The sequence below is a fragment of the Phalaenopsis equestris genome, unplaced genomic scaffold (genome assembly GCF_001263595.1).
Source record: "Phalaenopsis equestris unplaced genomic scaffold, ASM126359v1 Scaffold000002, whole genome shotgun sequence".
In the NCBI taxonomy this organism is placed as follows: domain Eukaryota; kingdom Viridiplantae; phylum Streptophyta; class Magnoliopsida; order Asparagales; family Orchidaceae; genus Phalaenopsis; species Phalaenopsis equestris.
The window spans coordinates 55,146,622-55,174,380 of NW_018164444.1; the positions used below are offsets into that span (position 1 = coordinate 55,146,622).

General features: G+C 36.8%; 1 protein-coding gene across 1 annotated transcript in view; it reads right to left on the reverse strand.

The window, feature by feature from the left end:
• Nucleotides 1-27,759, reverse strand: part of LOC110029039 — a 194,533-nt gene that overhangs the window by 76,727 nt on the left and 90,047 nt on the right. The window contains 14 exon segments of the mRNA XM_020731152.1: nucleotides 824-925; nucleotides 10,384-10,749; nucleotides 11,256-11,481; nucleotides 11,672-11,776; nucleotides 12,286-12,368; nucleotides 12,468-12,719; nucleotides 12,721-12,810; nucleotides 12,943-13,104; nucleotides 13,623-14,096; nucleotides 14,327-14,524; nucleotides 14,605-14,895; nucleotides 15,546-15,623; nucleotides 16,084-16,174; nucleotides 26,126-26,347. Coding sequence (XP_020586811.1) covers nucleotides 824-925; nucleotides 10,384-10,749; nucleotides 11,256-11,481; nucleotides 11,672-11,776; nucleotides 12,286-12,368; nucleotides 12,468-12,719; nucleotides 12,721-12,810; nucleotides 12,943-13,104; nucleotides 13,623-14,096; nucleotides 14,327-14,524; nucleotides 14,605-14,895; nucleotides 15,546-15,623; nucleotides 16,084-16,174; nucleotides 26,126-26,347 — 2,740 coding nt within the window.

The following is a 27,759-nucleotide window of genomic DNA, read 5'->3' on the forward strand; positions in this document are numbered from 1 at the left end:
TTATGCATGAGATTGGATTGTGAGTCTTAGGTTTAGAATTTGAGAGAAATTTCCAACATCTCAAATTATAGGTGCTTATCTTTTATATTATTTTTGAGTTGCTTGGATTATTGCAATAAAAATTGGTGTTTGCCCTAATTTCTGTGGAAAAGTCTGTCAATTTTGACACTGGATCATATTAGAATATTACAAAGTATAAAGAGATGAGCTATTTGTTTATCAAAAAGGAGCAAAAAATAATAAAACACTGTTTACGATGGAACATCAAGAGAGGGTGGTTGATATTTCCGAAGATTAAAAAGTTCAACCAACTTTACACGGTGGTAAGAGAGCATTTGAATCAATATTTTGAGGAAAAAGATGTAATGCAACAACAAAGGGAAGTTTCTAGGATCTTTTCTTCTTAAAAAATATCAGAGAAAGAGTTTGGACAAAAGTATTCTTACTATGATGGAGAAGAATTTGTATATATTCTGACAATCTGAAACTAGAGTATCTATATTCACAAAAGAGTTTGGGCAAACACACTAAATGGGTTGAATATTTATGAGAGTATACTTTTGCGTTGAAATACCATGCGGAGATAGACAAATGTATGTAGTTGCATTTAGTGAAGTTGTCATTTTACATGCAATGAAGATTAAAGTTACAGAAGATACAAACAGGTAACAATTACTCGGCTATATCTAAATAAGATGGTTGAAAAAGATTTATCCAGCAAATTGCCAAATATGGATTTAGCTATTGAAGTTTTTACACCCAATAACTAGAAAAAAAAAATTCAACATTTTTTATATAATATTTAAGCAACAAACATTCTTACTTTTGCGTGTTCCAAATGCTTCACTGCTTCCTCCTGAGAAGAAGAATTCATGAATAGCTGAATGCAACAAAGACCAGCTGCAATGTGGTCCCGTCTAAGTACCTAAGGAAGCATGAAAAGCAATAAAAGGAGACAGACTAAGAAATACTTTAAATTTAATAAAATAGAGAATATTTGAAAGCAAAATATGTCTCTACATAAGAATAACATTAGGTTCGTCAACTAAAATCATTCTCAACAATCACAAGGTACAAATACATTTCAAACACACTTCAAGATATAAGCTAAGGTCTTAAAACTTGAGCACAAGGGGACTATTTTGTCAATTTCAACTAAAGCATACTAAAATATACATTTTGTCTGTATCGACTTAATCTCAAAATTTTAACAATTTCAACTACAATGCTCGACTCCTGATGAGTTTTCGCAGAACAACGTCATTTCCAATGGAAAAAGTTGAGTGCACTGCACATATCCTTCCTCAGCGAGAAAAAATAAGAAAAATAATAATAAGAAAAAAATGAATAAGAAGAAAAAACAAAAATATTGCATCTTTGGCAAGCTGGATGACAAGGATCAATGGGTAAAAGCGCCAGTAATAGCTCTACTCTCCAATCACCATTGTTATCCAAGTTACCGGTTGCATTCGTCATGATAAGAGCAGTGATGCTTCTCACATACCAACAGCTTTAAAACTGCCATTAGTATTACCCGATATGGGCCCATGGGTGCCACACAGACAAAATAGCAGAACTTGTATGCAATATTGCAAACAAATTTTTTTTTTTCAAGGAACTTACATATGTTTTTAATATCCATGTCAATCTCTATATGTTAACTCTTAAAACAGGAAATGAGGCTACAGATAGGGCTGTTGAATTTTCAATCTCAAGTTGATTTAATCCCAACCCAAGATTAGATCAAATTCTATAAATCCACTCATGATCTAAGCACAGCATGGTTGGAGACTCGTTCGAGTATTCAATCAAGATTTAAGAGAGACTAGGCAAGTTAACTTCAATTCAAGTAAAAAAGCATCTCTTACAGGAAATTCTTAGGCCAATTTAAATGCATTAATATATATACCTGTGAATTTACCCTTGAGTATTTCACGTTTCCCAGATTTACAATTTTAACCGTTTTTTTTTTTTTTTACTTTTTTTGTAATATTGATTTCAACTGAAATTTACAATTTATAAAAAATCTGCTGATATGCAATTAAAATATATAGCTTTATTGCCATAGATCTTAACTTCTAAATTTTATTAGATGCATTGCATTTACAGTGTCATAATAGAGCAAGTTATAGAAATCAACAGATTAATAATTCAAGTAATTTACCTAGCATTTAAAAGAAAATTAAAAAAACCAACTTGTTGTGATGATGGATAGAGAGCCATAGGATTGCAGCTATCACCACACTCGTTGCCTCCAACAATGTTGCTGCTTTCAAAGTCACCGCTGCTGCTTTGTCCTTCCGCCAGCACCATTCCTTGTACTGAAGGTAAACTTCATGGCCTCTTTTGACATCCCAAGTTAAATAAACTCGTAAGCCGTCAATGACCAATAAAGCGTTTCCTCTAGTATTCCAGTTAGTATGCCAAAAAATAAACTTGTCATTTTGTCATTTGAACTGCGACAATGTTGATTATCGCCGTTTCAAGCAGAGACAATTTAGGTTTTCATAATTTCTTTTTTAAAAATGCTTCATAAATTAGTTAAATTATTAATCTGTCAATTTCTAACATTTCCTCAAGGTAATATCACACTCGCTAAATTTAATAGAAGCATTGAGTTCAACCAAAGTTTCTTCTAAAATTTGACCCCAGGGAACCGTTTAATTAAAATTATTTGCAGTATTTGATTTTTGAAGATTCTATTCACTAATTCAATATCGTGTTATAGAGAAGATTGTGGTACATACACATACAAATTCAAATCTAAATTTATAAATAGGATAGCATGAATGCATACGTACATAAATTTTCATTTCAGAATGCAGTCCTGGTTGACTGTAACAGTGGGGCCGCTGGGAGCAACGTGGGGAGGATGCGGAATTGGACAGGGAAAATAAACACCACCTCGGGAGACGGATACAACTAGAGCACCACCCAAACCCTTGAATACAACCCTCAAAGGGAGAAAATGGGCGCCGGTGACAGTCTTAAATAAAATACACCAGAAATTCACTTCCAAACCCAAATACAAAGCATATATAGGAAATGACTAAAAAGATTGAATGATAATAGGAAATAAAACATAATAAAGGAGAACTTTGACCTTATCCGTCAAAACTTTTGTTTTCTTATCATATGATGTCAGGTCGATCATGTTAAATGTCGCGGAAATGTTCTAATCTCCTGATAAGTCAATTCTGTTAGCAATGACATTTGGAAACACATTTTGATAGAATATGTATTCATCCTATTTTAGCACAATCATAACTAGACCGTACGTAGATGAGCATCCTCACAAGCTAAGCCCCAAGCCATCAAATTTGTAATTGGCTTCTTCTACTCTTCATACTCGTCCGAATGTATCCGATAACAAGTTTGTAAAGCGAAATCAACTCTGGGAAGAAATTAAGGGCAGGTTGAACTACATTGAAATATACCACTTTGGAGAGGTCTCTTCCTCTTCATTAAAAGGGCCTAGAGCCCATTGTAGGATGTTCCTTCCTACAAGGACATTAAGGTGATTTCTAACACTATGACTCATCCATCCTTCTTGATCCGTTGTCGATGGGTATACTGCTAAACTAAGTATAATAACCCAGTGACTCCCTATGGGCTTCTAGAAGTGACACAAAAGAGTCTAATCTTGGACATATTGGATCTCATTCAGTAAAGTCAACTTAGGATGTAGGTTATATACATCTGAAAAGTTTAAATTTCTCTTATTTGAAATTACATTGTGTTTGATATCGGCTCCTCAAACTCATGACTCATTTGGACAACCAATACCAGTCCTGTTGGAGCTCCTCTCAACGTCTGCAAATAGCTCGAGGCACCAAAATCTCTTACTTTGCATTAACATCTATTACCTCGGACCCTCTACCTTCTAGAATAGTAACTGTCAACTCATTTGGAGTTTCTCTCATGAGTTCAGCTCGAATCGCTGGCGTCTCCTCCTCGTCAACTGAAAGTCGAGTCTATCTGAAATCTTCATCTTCTCCTCGATCACAAATTATCTTTTCAACTGCTCCCTGATCCGTGAAAGAGATCATTCTCTTGGTTGTGGGATCTAATTCGGTAAGTCTAAATCCGTGGCAATTGAAACTCTTCATGACGGGATGGCTTTTTGCATGCTGGTTGGGGCCCTCTATTTTCCCCTATGAACTAGTGTCTCCTCAGGCAGAGTCAACTTTGATGTTCAACTGGGTGTACTCTAGTTGTAAGATCCTAGGGTTCAATCGTGTCAGTAAGTTGTGGTGGTCACCAGGTGACGTGGGGTCTCCACTTTTGAAGTTGGGATTTGCACATCTAGTCTATAGTGAACTGGTAGGAACTGATGTTGCATCTCCCATTTCATTTTGAATCAAGTAGTAATTTTATCTTTTCTTTCTCGCTGGCATTGGTACTTCAAATTTTTCCACCAAAATGATGCCCTGTTTTTCATCTTTCTGACAGCTAGTTTCATCAATCTATCCAATGAAACGCCCTGACACTCGAAGGCACATTTCAAAGTCTAGAGGCATTCGATGACTTCATCCGACTCCATGAGACTGTCAAAATATGAAAAGGCATTCAATAAGGTTTGGGTACATAGTTGTATTTTAATACAACATTTCATCCACAAACCGATGGACAATCACAAAGGACAATTCAAGTATTGTAAGATTTGTTGTAACTTTGTGTCCTTGATTTTAGACGTAATTGGGAAGATCATATTCCAATGATCGAGTTCTCTTAAAACGATAACTATCAGTCCAATATTAAAATCGCTCCTTATCAAACACCGTATGGTATGAAATGCATAACTCGATTAAGTTAGGCCGAAGCGTGTGATTGTCAAATGTTAGGTCACGAGTTGGTTGGTGAAGCTACATAAAAAATCAAATTAATTAGAAACAAATTGAAAGTTACTCAAAAGAGGCAACAAAATTACTATTACATAAAACACAGACAACAGAATTTGAAGTTGAAGATTTCATATTTTTGAAAGTCAGGCCAATGAAATGTATAACTAGATTTGGTCAATGAAGCAGGTTGAATCTCAGGTACATCGGTAATTTTCAAATTATAGAAAGAATATGTCCAGCTAGTTACAAAACAACGTTACCTGCAGATATGTCAGATATTAATAAAGAGTTTCATATTTTAATGCTAAGTAAAGAAGTTTCAAGTTTAGAGCAGGGGGTTTCACATGAAAACATAGATATACAGAAAATTTTAATTTATACTGAAGAGCTGAAAGAATTTGACACTGATGTTAAGAGGTTGCGAAACAAATAGTTTTTTTTTTCTTTTTTTTTGCCAAAATAAAGTGGAAGCAAAAGCCTAAAAAGAAAGCCACGGGGGAAAAAGAAGAGTAAATGCAATAGAAATATCCCTCTCTTCAAGTAAACTCAGAAATTTTGATGATAATTTTTTATTAGAGAACTATAACGCCCAAAATTTGAGAAGAAAGTAAAATTTGACAAATTTTAGAAGTATCACGAATTTCACACCCCTCGAAATTCAACCAAATTACCTTAATTAAACCTTAATTAATTATTCCCTAATCCCTCACTTTCACTATAGCTAACTGACACAGCCGCACTTAGTTGCATATGTGATGGCTTGATGCAATCCAATGGCTGAGAGCTTTTGGGATTTCCTTTTGTGTCGCACTCTTTCATTCCCCTCTCTCCCGATTCCTTGTCCTCCCGCGAGCTCCTATGCAATTCTGTACTTTAGCAAAGTGGTGAACTGAAGCTAGCACATAACCCACCAAGTGCTGTATGCAAAATTTCAGGTTTTTGAGGAGATTTCGAAAGAGTAAAAATCTCTCTTTTGCCATATTCTAGACATTCACTCCATCTTATTTTTGTTTTAATGCTTGCCACAGATTTGTGTAACTTTTTTTCGATAATGGTAGCAAGCGCCTAACTTGTGTCGGAAGCACGCACGTAAGCGTCGAACTTGGTTATCGAGCTTCTGTAAGGGCTTTAGCACGAAATTAGTGAAAGGGAAGGGAGGACTGAGGTGTTAACAAGAAGAAATGAGAAGTTTAGGCCAATTTGAGAAAGGTTAGGTTATGCTGAGAAACCTGCTTGAGGTATGTGTTGGCATTTAAGACATGTTTTGGGTTAATGCACGTTATGAATAAATTTTCAATAAACCCTAAGTTGTCTAAGAATTTCAGGTTATTTACACGAAGCGACGAGCTAGATGGAACTAACCGTAAGGCTGCTCCGTCAACTTAGAAGAAATAATTTTGTGCTAACTTAAAAAAAAATAACCTTATATAGGCCATCATATGATTTCTCATTTGACACAGATAAATTTAGAATTTCTTGCATATTGTAGAAAAATATCTACAACGAATAAATTAATGTAAGTTGATTTTTCTTACGATACATGTAATGATATTATGTTATGATACAAATGAATATGTTTATGAGATTAATTGTCTGCAACAATTCATTTGTTATAATTCATACATGCAATATATAAAATGCCTATGAATAATTCTACAAGTACCATTCTTTAAGAAATATCACAATAAATGTTATGGTAGACTATTACATGAATGCTTGCAAGTATGTTATGCAGGGATGTATTATTTTCAACTCCTGGTGTTCAGGTGATGATGAAATTTTATGAATCATTTTGATCAGACGATGGCAGGTCTACTATGGAAGTCATACATTAATGGAGAGGTTTGATGGAGAAGCTCAGAGATAATAAGGAGGATCTACATATGATTTTTATTGATTTAGAAAAACCTTGCGATAAGGTTCCAAGAAATATCCTTTGGAGAGTTCTTGAGAAGAAAGGTGGATATGACTTATATTCAAGTCATTAAAGATATGTATACAAGAACTGTTAAATGTGTTTGAACACGAGGGTGGGTTGACCAAATATTTTCCTAGTTCTATTGGTTTACATCAGGGATCGACTTTAAGCCCATATCTTTTTGCTTTATTTATGGATGATCTTACTAGACATTTATAGGAGGACGTACATTGGTATGTGCTTTTTGCTAATGATATCCTTCTCGTAACCTTGGTATGTGCTTTTTGCTAATGATATCCTTCTCGTGGATAGAACGAGAGAAAAAGCTCAAGAAAATCATGAATTATGAAGGACTGCATTGGAGTCTAAAGGCTTTCGTTTGAGTAGAACTAAAACTAAATACATTGAATATAATTTTAGTAGTAGAAGCTCTAGTGACATAAATGTAACTATGGGTGATCAAATTTTTAAAAGGTGTGAATGCTTTAGATATCTGCTTTAGATATCTCAGGTCTATCTCAGGTCTATTGTTCAAAGTGATGGTGATATTGATGGGGAATGTTATTAGTAGAATTCAAGTTAGTTGGGTGAACTGGAAAAATGCTTCAGGCCTATCGTGTCATAGAAAGTACTGCTTAGACTGACAGGAAAATTTTATAAGATGGTGGTGAGGCCTGCAATGCTCTATGGCACTAAATATTGGCCTTTAAAAGAGAATCATAAAACTAAGTTAGGTGCTGCCGAGATGAGAATGACTAGGTGGATGAGTGGCTTTATACTTAGAGACAAAATGCGAAATGAATATATCTGCGAAATTGTTGGTGTAGCTCAAGTGACGGACAAAATTAGAGAGATTCGTCTCGGATATTTTGGTCACATTAAACGTCGACCATCTAATGATCCAATTAGAAGAGTAGAAGTTTTAGATTCGACTTATGTTAAGAAAGGCAGAGGTAGACCTATGAAAACTTGGGCTTATTATATAAAAAATGATCTTAATTTATTAGACTTATAGCATGCAATGGAGAAGAAGGATTCATGTAGTCGACCCCACTTAGTGAGATGAAAGTTTTATTGTTGTTGTTGTTTGATGACATAACATAGAGAACTGTTGGTATCATGGGGCTATTGATAAAGCCAACCTTTATCGATAATTAATATGACTTCTTAGGTAGTTTGACGACCTATGATATGATAGGACACAAAACTAATAGAGATCTACACATTTACTGCCATATGAAAATATTGTTGTGATTACATTACTATGAGCATGCTAATGATTACATAATAATGGTTTTATATGTTTTATACAACAATCATGATTTTCTACACAACCTGCTTTCTTTCATGTTCTATATGATTCTAGCATTGATTGTTTTGTGTGGACATGTGCAATTTAATATTGACTTGGATGCTCTTTCTTTTCCATATTTAAATTTAATTTAGTGTTGATTATTTCGTTGAGTTTGTTGTTACTCACTCTACAATGTTGCATTTCAGGAAGAGACGAGGAACGTCGGGGCAAGTAGACACACGTGATTTGTATAGCTTTTGCACTTATAGTTTTGATAGCTTGAAAAGTCTTTTGGGATATATTTTATTTATGTTGAATTGAGTAGTTCTATATATAAATATATATTTTGATATTATTATTTTCACGCTTCCAAGTAAATGAATTATGAAATACAATGTATGTATAATATTTATAGCGATTTAGTTAAACTAGTTCATCACTCCCTAGATCTTAATTCTGCAAATCAGGGCAAGGGTCAGTGATAATTAAGTCTGAAACATTTGTCTGTCTTTATCACCCCTTAGTCTACCCTTAAAACGGGAAGGGAGCAGTCGGGGTGTGACACTGGAACAAAAGGGCAAGAGACGGTTTAGATGGCAGCAATGCTGGAAGGAAAAGGGAGGTGGCTGGAGATTGCAAGAAAATAGCCACCGGAGTGTTGTCCTGGATGTCTGTAGCAATTGAAGGGGTTGGGAGCGACTTGGGGAGGATGCAGAAAGGGATAGTGAAAATAAACACCACTGTGACAAAGGGATATAGTTAGAACACGAAGCAAACCCTTGGTTACAATCCTCAAAGGGAAAAAACAGAAGCCGACGGCGGTTCTAAAATAAACTAGAAAAATGACTTCCAAACTTTAACACAACACAGATATAAGAAAGAACTAAAAAGGAATGAAGGATAAAAAGAAATAAAACATAAGAAAGAAAAGGAGGATTATTTTGGCTTGTCTCCCAGATAGATATTCCCGCCATACTATAGCAGCTACAGTGCTGCAGTATTTTTTTTCAGTAAGCTCCTACATTGCACTTGAATTGCAAGAATAGGGAGAAATCCCCCAACTTTCGAATTGTAAGAGCTTATCTTTGTATTTGTGTTGAATGTTTGATGTTATTGTAATAAAATGTATCATAATTTATGTGAAAAAACATGTCAATTCTTATCATAGTGCTATCAAGTAAATTTTGAAAATTTAATCACATTAAAAACATATAAATCATGTGATTCAACACCCCATGATTGACTTAACAGTTGTTAGCATTGATCGTTTAGCAAATATGATTCTCACGAAACATGCACCACATATATCTCTATTTTATTTTACCAATTCTAAATGAAAGAAAATAAGGATAGGTAGGGGGTATATGAAAGAAAGGAGATGGGCAATGAGCGCAGGATTATAAAAAGATGTAAAAATGAAGAAGAAAAAAAAACCATCTATTAGTCGAATATATTCTGACACTTACTACTTATACAAAAATATTTTTCCACAGCTCGTGGTATGGAAAAGAATGGGCCCCAAAAGACTTGAAATACAATTGTTAGCATTGATCGTTTAGCAAAAATGATGCCAGCAAACATGCACCACATATATCTCTATTTTATTTTACCAATTCTAAATGAATGAAAATAAGGATAGGTAATGGGTGCAACTGTTTGAAATAAAAGGGATGGGCAATGGCGCAGGATTATAAAAGGAATATGCTCTGACTACTCGTACAAAAATATTTTCCACGGCCTGTGGTATGGAAAAGAACGGGGTTTCCAATTGTATAATTTTCTAAGCTTATTAAGAAAAAACCAAAGGGTACCCTCAGTCAAAAAAAAAAAAAAAAAAGCCATGACTCTGTAATGACATTAAAAAAAACAAACATTTCTGGCAATCCGTTTTTACTTGTCCCAAACCCCTGCCATCACCCCAGCACAAAATTCAAGTTAATTTACCTTATAATTATGCCATTTTCTTAAGGTTTCAATATTCCAAAACTTGCAAACACACTAACAAAATTGATTTGATATTCAAACATGTTTTTGCACAAAGACATCAATATTAGAATGAAGGGTGGATTACAAACAGCTGATAACCCAACAAAGCTCCGTAGGAAAATGAAAAATTTAACGGTAAAGGCCCAGCTTTGTTAGTTCTTTTATTTTAAAAAGCAATAAGATCTGTATCTCCCCTACATCATCATAATGCAACATAGACAAAATAGAGATAAAAACTATGCCAAATGCATAATCTTGTATAGCATCAGCATGAAAGCAATGCAAAACTTCTAAATACAACAGACAAGGGTTAGATTAGGTCATGATTGCTGTTAATATACCTGAAACTCATAAAGATAGTTGAAATTCCTATGTGTCTCACAGTAGTTGCAAATTCTGGCTAGAGCAGAAACTATGTATTGGCTCACTTTTCCTTCTTGGGATAGAGATGATGAGCTTCTCATTGAAATTATGCCCTCCAATTCAGACATGGCACCATAACCAATGCACAAGTCACATAAGTCATCAATTGTGCCATAGTCAGTTGCTAATGGATCCTGGCGTTGAGGAGAAGATGATGGGGTGTTGGTACCATGCGGTGATGAATGAGGGGGATTGGGTATCCCATTAAGTGGAAAAAACAATGAGCATGCATCTGCATAACGGCCATGCCTGAACATGAAACCAAGCATTTGTGGACGTGCATACTGACAAAAGAAAAGACATTAACACTTTATTACACCCAACTAGTGTTAAAAATGAAATAAAAAAAATCAAAAAGGAAAAAACATTAATTAAAAAGAAAAAGATGAGAAAGAGAGAGAATCACAATATAGATCACCAAAAAGGGAAGGGACCGCTAAACTTTGGTTTTATCACGTTGCTTAAGATCATCATTTGCTCTTCTAATTAATTGCTATGTTTCATCAGAAAATATGTTAATCATAGTAGCCACAAAGGACTGCTAAGTTTTTCATATAAAAATTTAAGTTAATATGCCCATGTTCGTTGGTTTAACAATAAGTCAGAAGTGCTCATAACTCTAATGCATGCATGTAGATGGCCCTAAAGCAACACATTATGACCCACTGACTTGTTCTTTCCCTTAAATTTTCAAGAGAAATTATAGAACGCAGAAACTTCATGTTGTACAACGTTTATTGTAATCCTTAAACAAAAAAAGTCAAAGCAAAGTAGGTGTTCTACTGCTTACTTCTTGCAAATAGTAAATGCATTCTCCATATCTAACATTATCAAGGTGACTATGAGGACCTTCAAAACGTGAACCAGAGGAAAAGTGACTGGTTAAAGCATACTGGTGAGATCTGGATCTCTCAGAACGTGGAAAAGTGGATGGTATATACAAAACATTGAGGTAAGCATCTGCAGATAAAGAATCATCCAAAATAGTAGGCGCACTTTTCTCCAAATGGTCATACCTGCAGGGTAAAAGTTAAAATCAAATTACAATAAAAATCACAAAGAAGAAAGTCTATAGTCAGCCAAAAAGGATAAAAAAGCAAGAAAAGAAAAGTAACTAAACATAGCAGTTGACATAAAAATCTGTTTTTTTTTATTTTATGAAGAAAAAAGGACATAGATAAATCATATGGATGAAAGTTTACTTACATGGAACGTACTGATGAAACTTCAACTGGTGGGCCTCCTTCAACCATATTGATAATTTCTAGGACTACAGATGAGGGGTCACCTTTATACAATTGAAGAGCTTGCCTACATGCACAAAATATGAAATGCACATAAATCATGCCGTCATTGATTGCAAATTTCTATATAATACAAGCATAAAATAAACATCTGTGAAGTAGAAATTATTATATTTAAATGCTGTTTAAATTTAGAGACAGATTCAAAACACCCTAAAACATCTAGAGATAGATTCATTTCACAAACTAATTCAAATGCTATAGTCATCACCAGTGATGGGTTCTAATCATACCAAAAGAACTTTGCTCGCTTTTCTTTCAGAATGTGCACCTTAGTTTCCTTCGATACTTGCACTAGCATTACAATATTAGACGTATTTTCAACCCAAAAGCTACTACATAAATACTATTAAGTTGTTTTCACATCAAAACTAGTAAACTGAATGAAGACAAAGTTTGAGTGCCATAGTACGTTACATATTAATTTAAGAAAAAAAACAACATTTAATTAATAGTATTTCTCCTTTGGTAAAGAATGTGAGGACAATTTCTATTTTGCAATACATTTCTACTCACTTAAATTTTATACGAGCTTGAGTATAGTGTTCCATTTGAATCAAGGCACGCCCCCATGCATTCCAGACAGGAAAACCATCAATCTGAAGGAAGAGATACTTCATGATGATTCAATTGAATAAGAAGTAACAAAGTATGCACTAAACAAATAATACAATCTTCCTTTACCAACTACTTACTACCTTGCATTTTTTACATGTATACACAGCCATGCTGTATCTTTCCTCTTGAATTAGCCTATCCCGTAGATGATCTGAAGATTCCTTATCAGCGATATCATCAAGAGAAGCAACAATTCCTGATCCTAAAAGACTCTGAAGAAGTTCTGCTCGTCCTAGCCAAATTTCAACATCAGACAGAAGCATGGATACTTCATCAGGGAACTGACTAACATTGCTTGAACTGGTGGTGTCTGAAGAAGCATCATCGGCATTCCAAATTGGCATTCCTACTTCTATCAGAACTACTTGATAAATCATAGTTGCCGGCAAGTTTTCTGAGCTGACTTTTTGCATAAGCCAATGCCTAAATGTAATCATCAAAACTAGTAAAAGTGTAATTTAAGCTAGAAAACTAAATTAAATTCATCATCGTTAATCTAATACCAACTATTTGAATCCAGCTGAAATACTAAAATTAAGTTATAAACTCAAATACCTGCACATAAGTTTCTGTTGCATGATATACGCGACCTATAGTTTCCATAGATACATTCAGAGGTAAATGCTGGGAGCTCAGTACAATCTTCATCTGAGAAACACACAATTCGAAGGCACCTTTGGCAGATACTAATTCACTAGAACATAATGTAAGTAATGCCTGAATTATAAGAAAACAATTTAGAAAACTTCATTATCAATGGGTGCTACGTAAATATGCAAAAAAATACACTTCATGCCAGTTTAAATTTCTTACAAAATGTTTTAAGTTTTCTTGAAGAAAGTTTTGTAGCAGTAACAATTAAATTATAACCCACTATCATACACCAAATTCCATGGTGTCAAGAAATTGCAGATCATTCCTAAGAGTAGGTTTTATTTCCTCATTACATGAATTTTAAAATCGTGCGCATCTGCTAAAATGGCACTTAATCATTAAATTTAATTCTTAAAAGTACAGTATCCTGCTCCAGATATGTTCATTAATGCTAATATAGAAAATCACAATAACACAACAGCACTACAGTTCAGGCTATTAATAATCTGCACGGACATCATCTGAAATAGGATTTAATTCCCGGGAATTGCCTCATTTAGCATTGTACACCTATGCTTTCATGAACTCAAGCCCGTGCTTTATTAAAAGGTCTACTGCAATCTTAAGGTTAAATTCCATACCTTAAAAAGTGTAATATCGGGAGATGTTTCATATTTATGAGAAGAGCGAACCACAGCATCTTTGATTGGGTCACCGGTGAGTACCCATTCCTCAGCTACAGACACAAATGGAAGTCTTTCTTGACCATTAGCTGAGTATGTGCGTTCTTCATGTATGCCAGACATTGCTTCTGAAGAAACCTTCTCAGGTGGCGATAATCCTGGACTCTTTCTTTTCCGATACAAATCCTTTTGAGTATTCTTACTTACATCACGAGGAGCCCAGGAGAATGCTCTGCGAGCCTCTTTCTGCAAATTTCCGATACTTTGTGTGAAATTTGACTTAGATGGCACGGTAGGTTTCGGTTTAGGTTTCGGTCTCAAAATAGATATTCGGGGCTCTCTAGCAGTGGAATTAACATTGATGGAAATGGCCTTGGAAGCATATGTAAGAATAAGTTTGTCATCCCTCAAGGAAGGAAACTCCTTTAGTATCTGTACAAGAACAACAGTGCTAGGTAAACTATTTGATCAAATAGACAATACCCAAGATGTGATGCAATGCAGTTATAAGGGGAAGTTTTCCATGAGAAGTAAAAAAGAGAAATGTTTCAATTTATAAAAAGGTTATAATCTCGATTGTTGGCATGGAAAAGCAATGAAAATCTTGATTTCCAATAGCTAACAGAAAACATGGCATCAAAATTGTAGACTAGAATACATACCAACAAAGCAGACTGCAGCTGCTTCATCATCAAAAGAACCTCAAGAATCAAATGAGGATGTTCATGCAGTGCAGAGCACCGTTGTTGGGAGGGTAATGGTAGTAAAGCCAGCACTCGAAGGCCAAGGGCCCATGCGTTGAGACGTGAAACCTCAACTTCAGACAAGTTACCAACTTGCCGCTTCAGAAAAAAATGCACCTATAAGCACAAGCAAAGAAAATGTTATTGAAGTGAAAGAGTACCATTTAGCTACCTATCTAAAGTATGTAGCAAGATACAAGTAGTTGCTTTGATTGTAAATCCGGCAATAGCTGCATAGCTCCAACAGCAGCTGGCAAGGCATCATCAGAATCCCTTAATGAAGAAAGAAATCTTGAAGCTTCCGCAGGTCCCCCGCCACTAAGGGGATCTGCAGTGAGCAACTTAACAAGTTGCCGACCCTGCAGCTCTCTCCGCAGATGTATTGATAAAGATGCGCTTTCAGCAACTTCAAGGGCAGCAGAAACGGCCCCTTTACCAGCTAACCTTAGAGCCAAACCTTCAGGATCTTCCTTGCAATCCGCTTCAACCTGACAGAGGAGAGAAAGAAGTAAATGAGAAGGAAAAGTATGGCCAATGCTCTTCCTGAAGGACAGACATTGCAGTAAAGGGCTCCTAGGAGTTTAGGAAGCAGATTTTTTGAGGAGGTGGTTGTGGACTTATGAGAATGAGAGTAGGGGCGAATGATGGTGTTTGGAAGGAGATAGGATGTGAAATTTGTTGTTCGATAACAGGTGGAGTAATTTGACGGGTGTCCGACTGAAAACAACGAATCGAACGGTGAAACTGAAAGGTAAGTTCCACCGTATAAATGCACCACTTGCAAAAGGAAGATAAAACATTTCAAAAAGCAAAACTAGAGACTAAAATATCCAAATTACACAAAATCAAGCAAAAGTACTCTAAACCAGACAATAAAAACATATAAATAGTTCCCTAATAGAAAAATACCTAACTGAAAATAATAAAATAGGAAAGAAATGGAAAAAAAAGTAAAGAAGATGTGCAAAAGATAAAAACACAATAGCGCTCTGTCCGAATGCGATATCATGGGGCTTCTCGTGATCCCCCAGAAACGCAGGATTCTGTGATCCTGCAGAACCGTAGAAACGACGTTCCTGCCTCAAAAGGCATTCACACATACACCGGAAGAAAGAAAAGGAATGGATGAGAGAAGGACCTCTTGCCAATTACTATAATGGTCATCAGCACATAAAATGTGATTATATCTTTGCAGAGCTTGCTTCTTTTGTAAAACCTGTATCAGAATAACAAAATAAATCAGATGTCACAGGAAAAATGGAAAAAACAAATATAAGAGATTGGGGTAATCCTATACCATGAATTTGAATGCTTGTTAAGAAAAAAGCCTTTGCGAACAAGATGAATGAGGACCATAAAAATACAAACATAAACAGACTAGAAGGCCAATATTGATGGATAAGTGTGTAAGCGAACAAACTGCAGAATCCATTCCAGTTATAAAAAGATTCTGTAAATCATTGGTGACGAATAATGCAAGATGAGCTCAGATATAAAAGTGAAATGATAATCATGTACAGAAAGAAAAAGAATATTCATAATGCCAGCCAAAATTGTTGGAATACAGCAGGTGAAGCAGACTTTCCTTTTTTTTTTTTTTTAATTGGTGACACTGATAAATGAAAATAAGGTAAACTGTAAAATAGAACCATTTAATTAAGAAAATGAACGTATACCTCATCCCTAATTGGGTCATTTTGAGAAAGATGGCAACTGCACATGGTTAGAACATCAATTGCAGCATTCAGCTCCCACCTATGCAGATACCTGAAAACAACAGCGCAAATAAAAACAACAAGCATCAAGATTAACCAAAATCAAGACCAAGAGTTAACAGGAACCACAATAAAAGAACATAGCCGTTCACGCTTGTACCAAGTGACTAAATATCTCGTACCAGATAAACAAGTATACAGTTTATACTCATCATTGCTGCATTTGTGATCTAATAATAACATAAATTCTCCATTCATTATAGTGATCATTGCATTAGCAATTTAAATGTCCACACTGTAGGGGCTAGCAATTTTGTTTGCAACTTCAAACTCACTCAACAAGCACTCATATTTTAATAGATATAAAATATATTTACTTTAACTCGGGGATGGTTCAAGCAATTCAAGTAAGTTGAAATAAAAAAAATGAGTTTCTATGAAAGTTTTCACTAATATAGTGAGACAAAAATCGTGCTGGTAAAAAGAGAGATTGATTGCCTTAGCTACAAATGACAATCTGAATAGTGTGTGACAAAATATCATATCGGTAAAAATAGAGATTGATCACATTAGCTACAAATGAGATCCATACATACAATTAAGAAAGTAAATAAACGGCAATAGAGAGGATATTTTAAGTGAAAATAAAAAAAAGTAAACAAAAAGAAAAAAAAACACCAGAAATAGCACAATCGAAACAACTTCCACTAGTTTTTTTTGAATTACGACAGGTCACTCCTCCTCAAACTTACAGAAGGCATCAATACGAACTTAGTAGAAGTTGGATGTGGACAGTATTCTTGATGATTGCAACACAATACTGTTCATTAATGGGACACTGCTCCTTTTAGGGGTAAAGACGACCCAACCAGATAGCAACGGACAAAGCAAACGCTGGAAGGCAAAGACAACCATTTAGGATGACCGAAATAGTCCTTTTGGAAACAAGGACAGAATGCCATTGGTGTGATAGATAAAGCAATATTAAAAAGTTATGGAGAAGCTAAGGGCGTTTAGGATGATCAACCTAGAGGGTACGACAGCATGATCCAAAGGTGAGGGAGATGTTGATGTAAAAAAGATATTATGTTCACACCTAGCCTAAGGGCAAATTTGTTTTTTACGCATATGGTCAATTTAGTCTTTTATTATTATTATTATTGGGTATAAATTATAATAATAAACAAAATTAAAAAAAATTTAACTTCGTTGTGCAGGTGTCGCTCGAGCAAGACTACACCGCTTATAGGAGCATTAAGACGAAATTTATTCCTCTTCTGCTCTAATTCGATCTCACGCACATAGAGAGCGAAAGAGAACGCGAGGGAGATAGGGTAATTGTGAGAGAGCGAGAGAGTGAGGCGGAGAAAGAAGATAAAAAGAAGAAAAAGTTAAAGTAACAACTAAAATATAGGGAGAAGAAAAAGGAGAAGGAGACAAGCGGTTCACATGCTACGATCATTTCCTTTCCGCAAATGAATTAAAGGGAAGATAGGTCGAGCGGCTATGCGGGTGTCACGAGCATCAAAGGAAAGGGGAAGAGGAAGGGGAAACGCGATTGATTACCTGAAAGGCTTAAACGGCTCACACGAGCGAAATAGAGTAGAAGAGAACTCCGAACGCAGCTTCAGGGCCCTATTGTACAATGGCTTGCAAAGGAAGGGGGAGGCAGGCTCTCCGAGTCATGTGTCTCGCAGAGGAAGGAGAAGGAAGAAAAGGGCTCGAGCAGCTTATAGAAACTCGGCTGAGAGCTCGGAGAAGAAGGAAGGGCACGCGGGAGCTCTGCATGCAGGAGATTTCAACCGAGCAAGGCTTTATTCGTTTAGTAGGGTAAGGCAAATGGTAAGGTAAATTAAAGTAATAATTTTAATTAAATTAAGTTAAATTATGAGATGTTACTTATTTATATACTATCATGTTAGAATTGTAAATTCTAGTTAAATTACCTATTAAGAAAATTCTAATATTGATTCTTACAATTATAGGTGATTAGAAAGTGAGCTAAAAAAAGAAAGGAAAATTTCAATTACAAATTTAATTTGTGAAAATTAATTAATATTTTTTTATTAAGTGCAAAAAAGGAGAATTGTTAGAAGCTTTAACAAAAAATTCAATTTGGATATTCCAATAGCGTCTGGTTAGGTTGAAAGTGGGTAGATAAGCTTCATAGGGTACCCAAGTATGGTCCTAATAGAGTAAAAAACATGATGCTGAAAAAAGTGCAGTTTGAGACCAGGTAGACTAAACCAAACCAGTACAGTAGAAGATTCATGATTAGGGTCAAAATCAGGAGACCATTTGAGTAACTTCATTGACTTGTCTGCAATGTTAAGATATTTTTTGGAGAAAATCCGAGTGTAGTCTTCAGTCACGGTTAATTGAATCATAATGTATTTCATCCATGAGCCCCACTTTTTATTTTCCTGCTAGTTTGAGATCATCAAAATTTTTTTTGATAACTTTCATAGGTGGGAGCCCCCACTGAAATTTTTCAATAAGAGCGGACTTGAATTTCTCAGTAAGGGATGAAATTTCTAATTCAAAAAAGAAAAGTGTTGCTTTATCATTTTTTCTACTTGCACTCTTAACAAAGGGGCAGTCATCTGTACTATCACGACAATCCTTATAACTTCAGGCGAAGGCAACCGTTGACTCCACCTGAGGATTACCCACCATGTGGGCAAAGGAGAATTTGTCAGGTGCAACCGAAGAAGGAAGTGTCATCAAAGCTGGGAAACCCTCCTGCTAGAAGCTCTCGATATAAATGTTGTCTGCGTAGTGCCGAGAAATCATAAGGCGAAGCTGCGAACTATCAGGCAGAAAGTCGCAGGCATCGAGCAGAAAGCCGCAGATGCGAATTGTCGGACAAGTCGACGTCGAAACAAGAACGACGCAGACATGAACAGCTGTGGACGTCGTCGTCGAAATCGAAGAGGGAACCGTCAGCATCAAAAAAGTCGACGCGAGCGAACGGGGCTATGTTGATCTCATTTTTAGTGAGGTCTAGTCTTTCTCTTAGGATTTAGGATCTAGCCTTAGGGATCTCCCTTCGACTATCTTAGAACCTTAGAAATGGGACCCGACTCATTTTAGAAGTTCGACCTGCTTCTGTCCCCTTTTGGAGTTTTGTGTGTGTGGTATCGACTTCTAGCACTTAGAAGGGTGAAGCCAACATGAGGAAACTCAAAAAGGATTCCTATAGGACCTTTCTGAGCCTTAGGGTGGCCTTCTGCACAATTCGCACTCGCGCGCGCACAAAACTTCGTATTTCGGAGAGTCAACACGTCCGATCGACACAACTCGCATCGCTTGCACTGTTACCTGTCGAAGACTCAAATAAACCTTTTGAAACGATCGATAGCGGGTCGAAATTTTATGGAATTTGAATTTTGACGCATTTTTTTTGACCCGATTGCCGACGACGTCGTCCGAGTGACCACGAATGACAAAATGGACTGCAACGGCACGTCTGGAGCCTCGATTTTGCCCAGGGAGGACACTTATTTTGTTATGACGCCGCGCGTGAATAAATCGCATATAATTTAATATATATATTAATTTATATAAAACCAAATCCCCCTTTCCTCTTTAAGCACCAAATCCCTAAACTCACGCACCCGAGCTCTGCCTCCCTTCTCTCTCCCGTTCGCGTGTCTAGCCTTTCCCATTCTCAGTCTCGACCCAACCGAGCTCCTCCTCTACGCGAGAGAAAGTTGACCTTGTTCGTCCTTGCCTGACATTCTTCTGCCCGCGGCCCTCCTTCCCGAAGCTGTGTCAGTCTCCCCGAACTGTGTTTTTTTCTTTTCTTGGTAATTTGACTCTGGGAAGCTTGCTCCCCGATACACTTGAATGGGAAACTCTCTCTTCTTCCCAATGCTTCCCTCGCTGCCACTAGGCTCGCCGCTCGATCCTTGATGTTTATTCGGTTGCTTCGCCTTCTGTGAGTAGGGGATGCGTCCTTTTTCTGCTTTTGGCCGGATTCGAGTGTCGTGGGTTCAAGAGGTGATCTTCTGTCTCTTCCCCTCTCTTCTCTGCCTATAAACATAGTTTCTTTTGAATTTTTTTGGGTTGTTGAAGAAAAGTTTGCAAAAGAGGAGAGTAGAAATTTTGGCTGTGAGGAGATTGAATTGTGAGGAGATTGGAAAGGAAATTTTTGTGAGAGCATTTCTTTGAGGTGAATTTTTGTGTTGCAGTGTTTTACATTGGCATTAAGGAGGTACCTCTTCTTCCCTCCTTTTCCTTCGGTGCCCTGTTTCCTTTCGGTTTTCCTCTTTGCCGAGTCTTTGAACTTGGCTCTGTTGGATGATACAGCATGCTAGTTCTCTTTACTTTCATATATTTTGAGGCATTCACTTTTATTTACTTTCATATATTTTGAGGCATTCACTTTAAAAGCATGTGAAGGATGAAATGTAAGCATGTTTCAAGCGTGAGATTCGATTAATTGCTTAGGACAGTGCAAGCATAGTATGATATAAGTATTCTTATTTTCTCCTATTAGCTTGAGATGAAATCGTAGCATATTCCTATTACTTTGAACAGGAGGGTTGAAACGTGGCTTTGAAATAATTTTAGCTCCTCTTGCAAGCATGTTGGGATATGTATTAAGAAGCTTTTCACTTACTTTCATTTAACATGAAATATTGGAGAGGTTATTTGGCCTTTTATAGATGCTAGGGAGTGCATTTTACTGTTTTATGCATGTTTGGGGGCTCGGTTTTGGCTCCCTATGGCTTTCCCTGGCTTGAAATGCATGCTATGAGAAAATCCATTTTGATTTGGAAAGTGTTGTAGCTTGTTTTGAGGGCTTGGTTTAGCTCCTCGTGAAGTTCCTCCCCTGTTCAAATATTTGCTGGAATAATTTCATGCTTGGGATGTTTAGACATGCAGGTTGTTCATTGGGCTTGAAATGGCTAGAGCTTTAATGTTGTTGGGCTCGGTTTTGATTTGATTTGGAGTCTCGGATTTGGGCTTGAAATGGTTGGATCTTTAATGTTGTAGGACTCGGTTTTGGTCCCTGTTGGGCTCGGTTTTGGCTTGATTTGGAGTCACGAGTTTTGGGCCCAGTTTTGGGCCTTGAATGGCTCGGCTTTGGGCTTTATGGATCTTTAACGCTTCATGGGAGTCTGGATTTTAATATTGTTGGGCTCGGTTTTGGGCCTTGAATGGCTCGGCTTTGGGCTTTTGTTGGTGCTCGGTTTTCATTTCTGGAGTATGGGATGTTGATTTTTGTGGAGACTTGAGTCTTGACTTTTATTGAGGTGTTAGAGCTCTTTTCGTAGCTTTAAGAGCTCTCGTGTTTGGCCTCTGCTGGACTCGGTTTGACACTAGTTGGGGCTGTGTTTGCTTTGTTTGGCCTCTGCTGGACTGGCTTGAGTTTAATTTCCCCCCCTCTTGTTGAGTTTAAATCACTTGAATGCGGGGAGCTGTGTTTGCTTTGCCTGGCCCTTACTCGAGAGGTGGTTTGGACCCCTCTTGTTGGGCTTGAATCATTTGTATGATTGTAGGCGGATCAAATTTGTTACTTTGAGAGATTGGTTATGTTTTGTACTCTCCTATGTATATCAAAACTTGTTGGGTTTGCCCCGACCGTGAGCCTTTCTTGTTGTTCATTGGGTTTGCCTCAGCCGTGAGCTTCCTCCCCTTCTGTGTCACGGGTTTGCCTTGATCGTGAGTCTTACCTGCTGTTCATCTCTTCGTAGTGATCCTGATCGTGAGCATTTATTTGGTTTTGTGGGAAGATTTTTATGCTTATTTGATATGTGAGGTTAAGGATTAATTCGGAAGTCGGAAGATTTTGATATCAACTTTGGGATTTTAGGAAGATTTGCAAGCTTTATTTGGGAGAGCATTTGGTTGATTTGATTAATCCTACATCTTTAGGGTCTGAGAAAATTAGTGCAAGGTGCCCCTTCATGTTTGTTAGGAAAAACCTTGGGCCCTACTTTTCCAGGTCTTTTCGACACGAGCTTTGAGGACTGGTATATTCCCCTTTTTGGTGTTTTAGATGGATTAGTGTCTCCTCTCTCTCACCCCATTTTTGTTCTTTTCTTTCTTTGCTTCTTGGTTCGGTTTTTCGACGTTTATGCCCGACGCATAATAGTCCACGTATAGCCTTTTGCTATACGTGAAACCATCAAACAAGGTCGCAAGTAATCGTTTTGGGGCGTATGGTGTTGATGATAAAGGCACACCGAAGATAGAGCAGAAAGATGCTCTATCCTATAACATCAAGATCCAGGCATTTGATGAACAATAGGATACGGCATCCTTCACCGACATAAGTCTAGCGGGAGTTGGCTCGAACCTCCTCAGATTGTTGGTAGTCCTATGTCTGGCAGCGTAATCGACTCGTGGACAACAAAAATTTCTAAAAAAAAGATAAATTTTGATAAAGCATTTTCAAACAAAAACATATTTTTCTACGAAACAAAAATTGATAACTTTTCTTTGTATGTTTAAAATTTGTGTGCATGTTTAAAACATAAAACGTACTTTAATGCTAGTTGTCCACCTGACGAATACCTGTTTAGGCTGGGAAATAGCCCTCTAAGTGAGGTTCAAGACACACTTCTAAACGAGTGACGGATTCTATACATTCGGGTGACCGAGTAGCCTTCGTGGACCCTCGAGTATAAATACATAGCTGAGCCTAGCCCCATACGAGTGATTGCGGTCCTCCTCACCTGAACCTTTTTTTGTTTTGTTTTATCGAAGCTTTGGGACAGGGCACTCGTGTTACTTTTATTTTCTTTCGGTCTAAGATTTTTTAGGATTTTTTTAGGATTCTTTTTCTTCTCTTTAACTTGAGTCGTTTTTCTCGAATTTTCTGTCATGAGTCATTGTTACACGTTTTTTTTTTCGGATTTCCTGGATGACGTTTCTTTCAAACTTCGTTTTTTGCGATGCATTTACACTTGTTATACTTAAGGAACAACGAATCTCACGGGCGTACAGGTTTGCTTTACATTTTACAGCATTTAATTTTTCTGTTTATACCTGCTACCGTACTGTACAGCATGTTATATTTGTCATGTTTCTACCTGCTACTGTTCTTTCTGTACAGCATGTTATATCATTCATGTTTCTATCTGCTACTGTTCTACATGCATCCTACTGTTATCCTGTACTGCACATTTTTATTTATATATCTTTAAGCATCTCTTCTTCTATATAGGATGTTTAGAAGGCTTTCACCATAGGGTTGTTTGATTTAACATCGCAACCAGACACCCTAGAAAACTTAAACTCGTCACGTCGGAGAGCTTGAAGCTAGCGCGGTGGGCAGCACGACCATCTTCAACAGCAGAACATGTCTTCCCCAACAAAATCATTCCTTTTCCTAGAAATTAAACAACAATCCATAGGATTTCGAGGTTGTTTGCCTAGCGCAACATAAATCCTCCACATTTTCTTTAGGCATTCGTATAGCTCTGTTGTACGATTTAAGCTCTAACTCGTTCTAGGTTCCGAGGTTGTCGTCCGATATGACGTAAACCCTCATATCATCCAAGCGATTTGTGTGGCCATGTCACGCAAATATAAGCCCTAATTAAACAAAATTGGCAGGATGGAACACTTTAATAATTTATTCTCAAAATTAAAACCAAATTATAGGATAGATTGGGAAGTCACTGAGGTTCTCCTCAAGATCTGTGACCTCCCCTAGTTTCTCTTCATTTTGATTCCTCAACATTGTTCCAGGTTCGAGCAGGTTCGAGCATTTCCGAGTCTTTCCCCTTTCACACCTCTTCGTCCGATTTCGTTGGAGAGTCCTATCCTTTTGACTTCTTTGAAGATGATATCCCCTGATTTTTATCGAGAGTTTTCTTAGGTGACTTCGATCATTTAAGATGTAATTAACTATAGCGGCTTGCCCTTATAGGAAGTTTTTCCGAACTTTTTCCGAACCCAGCAAACCCAGCCTAAAATAAACTCTATTTAGTTTTTTGTATTTAATAGGGGAACTTGTCGGCAAATAAAACGGTTTCGCAGACCAAACAGATGGCATAAATATCTTTATTTGATCGAGCCTCATATTCAAGTCTTGTGTTTATCCCTCGGGATAGATACAGGATTTGAGGTAGAGCGCTCTTTCATTTAAACTGTGGAAAATATGAGATCAGTTTGATTTCATATTTTTCTAAAATTATATGTAAATTAAAACGTCCTTCTCAAGCAAGCGACGGGATTTCACTCACAGCGACCGACAGCTTCTTACGGACAACTTTTGAACAAATCACCCACCAATCTTTAACTTTCCCTTTCCTTTAAGCGCTGACAGGCTAAAGTAACGATCGGGAGCGGAGTGTACGACAGAGAAGAGGTGCAGAGCCCTCTCGTTCAAGCGACAATCATAAGTGACGGAAATCGCCACTCGAAACCCTAGCAGAACTCTTGACCGTCATTTTTGTTCACATCACATTTATATATATATATACTTTGGTTATTTCTGACAATGGCCCGAGACTTCAAAGTTTGTTATCTGGCTCCGCTCTTAAAACTAAAAGAAGAGGCGGGACTAAACTGGCTCGTCTCTAGCTACTTTTTTTTTGCATGTTTTAAGTTTATTGAGTCTCTCTGTATCCTTTTGTTAGGGTAGTATTGTATTTGGTATCGTATTGCTAGGATGCCTCTATTGAGCCCTCTCATACAACATTTATGTATCATTTCTATTTTAATAAAATAAGCCCTTAGCTTTTCAATATATATATATATATATATATATATATTGGTGATACAATTTTTCATGCTTCTAAATATATGTAAATGGGAATGAATTATGAATTGAAATATTTTATGAATATCTGAGGTGATTTAATTAATCTAGTGCATCGCTTACTGAGTCCGGATTATGCAAATTCGGACTAGTGCTAATGAACTTTTAGTTTGATTGTCCGTGGTTTACCTACAAGAGGGGGTGAGTTGGGATGACACTGTTGAATGTATGGTTATACAGGAAGTATATTGATGATTACAATGCAACATCAAATTTTCATACTATGGAATGTATTTCTGCAGTCAAATATTTATAAGTAAATAATCAATTGAAAACTTGATTGATGCAGGCTTGTAATTAAATGCATTTCAATTATTTAAATATTTTATAAATTAGTGATACTTTTACATGAAGACATTTGATATCCATAAAACTGCACATTTATATGTATTGTTATTTAATATATTTTAAAATAGAGTTTCTTAAGCATTATATATTTTATGATGTTGGTTAAACCAGCCAATTTGGTTGGCTTCGGCTCAATCTCAACACCAACTGGTCAAGGGCCATACGAGCCTTCAATTTTGGTAAGCTAGGAGTTGTCGAATTCTTTAGAAGAAAATTTTATTTTAATAGTGAATTTGTGCCAGTTTGAGTTGTTGATGTCTAAAATAATATTCAAAAAGAAAATATACATCAATTCAGTTATCCTAGAGCTTCTTTAAAACCTGTTCTTTGCTTTAAAAACTATGCTTGATCATTTAGGCATTTTTTATCCAACAATCATTTATTTTAAAATCTAAAATTCTTTAAAATTAAGAGACGTAGCTCAAATTAGCTCAAAAATTACCTTGGAATCTATTAGTTTCGGCTCCACTAGAAATCAAAATTTTATTATTTCAAGTTGAGGCTTGTTCAGTCAAACTCAACTTGATCCCAGCCAAAAAATCTGAAAAGGCATACAATTACAAGAACACAGTATGACAATCATATGATAAAAACAGAAAAGTGATATGTAGCTCCTGGAATCAAGTTTCTATCCTGATTTTCAGTATTATCTATAGATGTTCTAGATAAAAAAAATAATTAGAGCCAACAAGTTCATGCTGATATAATAAAACGCTCAGCATACCAGAATTTAATGGGTATGCCTACAAGAATTATTAACTGCTAAAAAAATTCAAAAGGTAGCTTTGTAGTGAGCATAGAATTAAGAATTTGGGAATAAAAATCTGAAACAATGAATTTCATTAAATTATATATTCGATCAAGTAGCCAACTTACTTGAGTGCAAGCCTAGCAGCTAACTTTTTATCTTTAAGTCTAATGCAGTACTGCCAGGTGCTGCTTGCAAAATTGTGTGGTGCATAACCTTGTGGTTGTCTCGTCGTAGGATTTTTCTCGTCTCGATCAATGAGTAACTGAAGCAATTGGTCAGATGCTCCATTACGTAAACACCGATCAGATAAAGCTAAGGCATCCATTAATTTTCCTTCATTTATTAACCTTACAAATAGAAAGAGAAAAAACTCAAGGAGTTAAAATCACATGAGCTTTAATAACAAACAGTTTCTGTTTACATAGAAGTAATTGAACTAAAATTCAATCTCAAAACTACAAGTCAGTAGCAGCATGGTCTTACAGATTTAGAAAAAACATAGGAATCATGATGTTTACCGCTAAAAGCATATCAAATAATGTAAAGAAATCCTAAAAACATGCCAGCATATAAATCATGTAAATCATTGAAGCTCACGTTACTTAATAAGTGGGTTCAATCACACTAGTTAGATTTTGCACAAATTGAACAAGACCTTTTATCTAGTATGCAAACCATTCTAACTACTTTACCTTGCCCGTGGATTCAAATTCACAAGGCTAAAAATGAAATTAGGTATAGATAACCAATATCATCAAAACTATGGTAGAATAAAAGTATAAAATTTTACATACATAGCACACAATTATTATGTTTTTACATATCTCACACCTAAACATTGTTTTTTTCATACACAGTACTTCGTCGCTTTAAACCTATGCATTAAAAGGCATATTCCACTTTCAAAAAGTAGTAATAATACTATTTTTCAATGTGATATTAAAGATGATGCGGGACCGTTCACACCCACCAGCAATTCATGCACGTCGACTGGAAGTATCATTTTGAACCGGTCCAATATCCCTGTTGAATCGAAACCAGTTCAAATCCACTTAAATGTCGCAATCCCACTCCCTCTTTCACGATCATTTCTTTCCTGTGCCCTAATCTTCTGCCTCCTTTTAGCCATTGTAGCGCCCCTTCCTCCTCCTAGCCATTGCAGCCCCAGTTTTCATATCCTACCATTTCCTCCCCTTCCTTTCTCAGATCTTACGATTGCTAGTTACTAGTCTTCTCTCTATTTATATGTGCTTTTGCCCAGGTACTAATCAATGGTTGGTTTTCTGATTTCATGTACTCTTCTGGGTGTTCACTTGTTCGAGGTTGTATCCTTCAGCGAAGTGGTGCTACGGTCGTATCCCCGCACCCCTAATTCCACCGGGCATCTCCCCTCGTCAGTACCGGTATCTCAGCTCCTCCAGCGGGCTGTTCGACCTCCCTCCAAGCTTCCTCCAAAAGTCTCGACAAGTCACGACTCCTTTCCCTGCATTTGCACCACTACCTACGTCTCCTCCTTCCTCTGTCGCACCTCCCAGCCATTCCCCAGCAGGTGGTTGCACCTTCCAGTCAACCATAGTAGGCTGTCGTGACTCCCAGCCCTCACACAGCAGACTGTCGTGCCTCCCAACCCTTCACCAATTGGCTGCCGCACCATTTGGACCCTCCAGCACTCCTACCTCCGCTGACTATTCGCAACCGGCTCTCTGACACCCCCCCCCACAACACCCGATGCTAAAACAACCCCCCCCCCAAAACACCC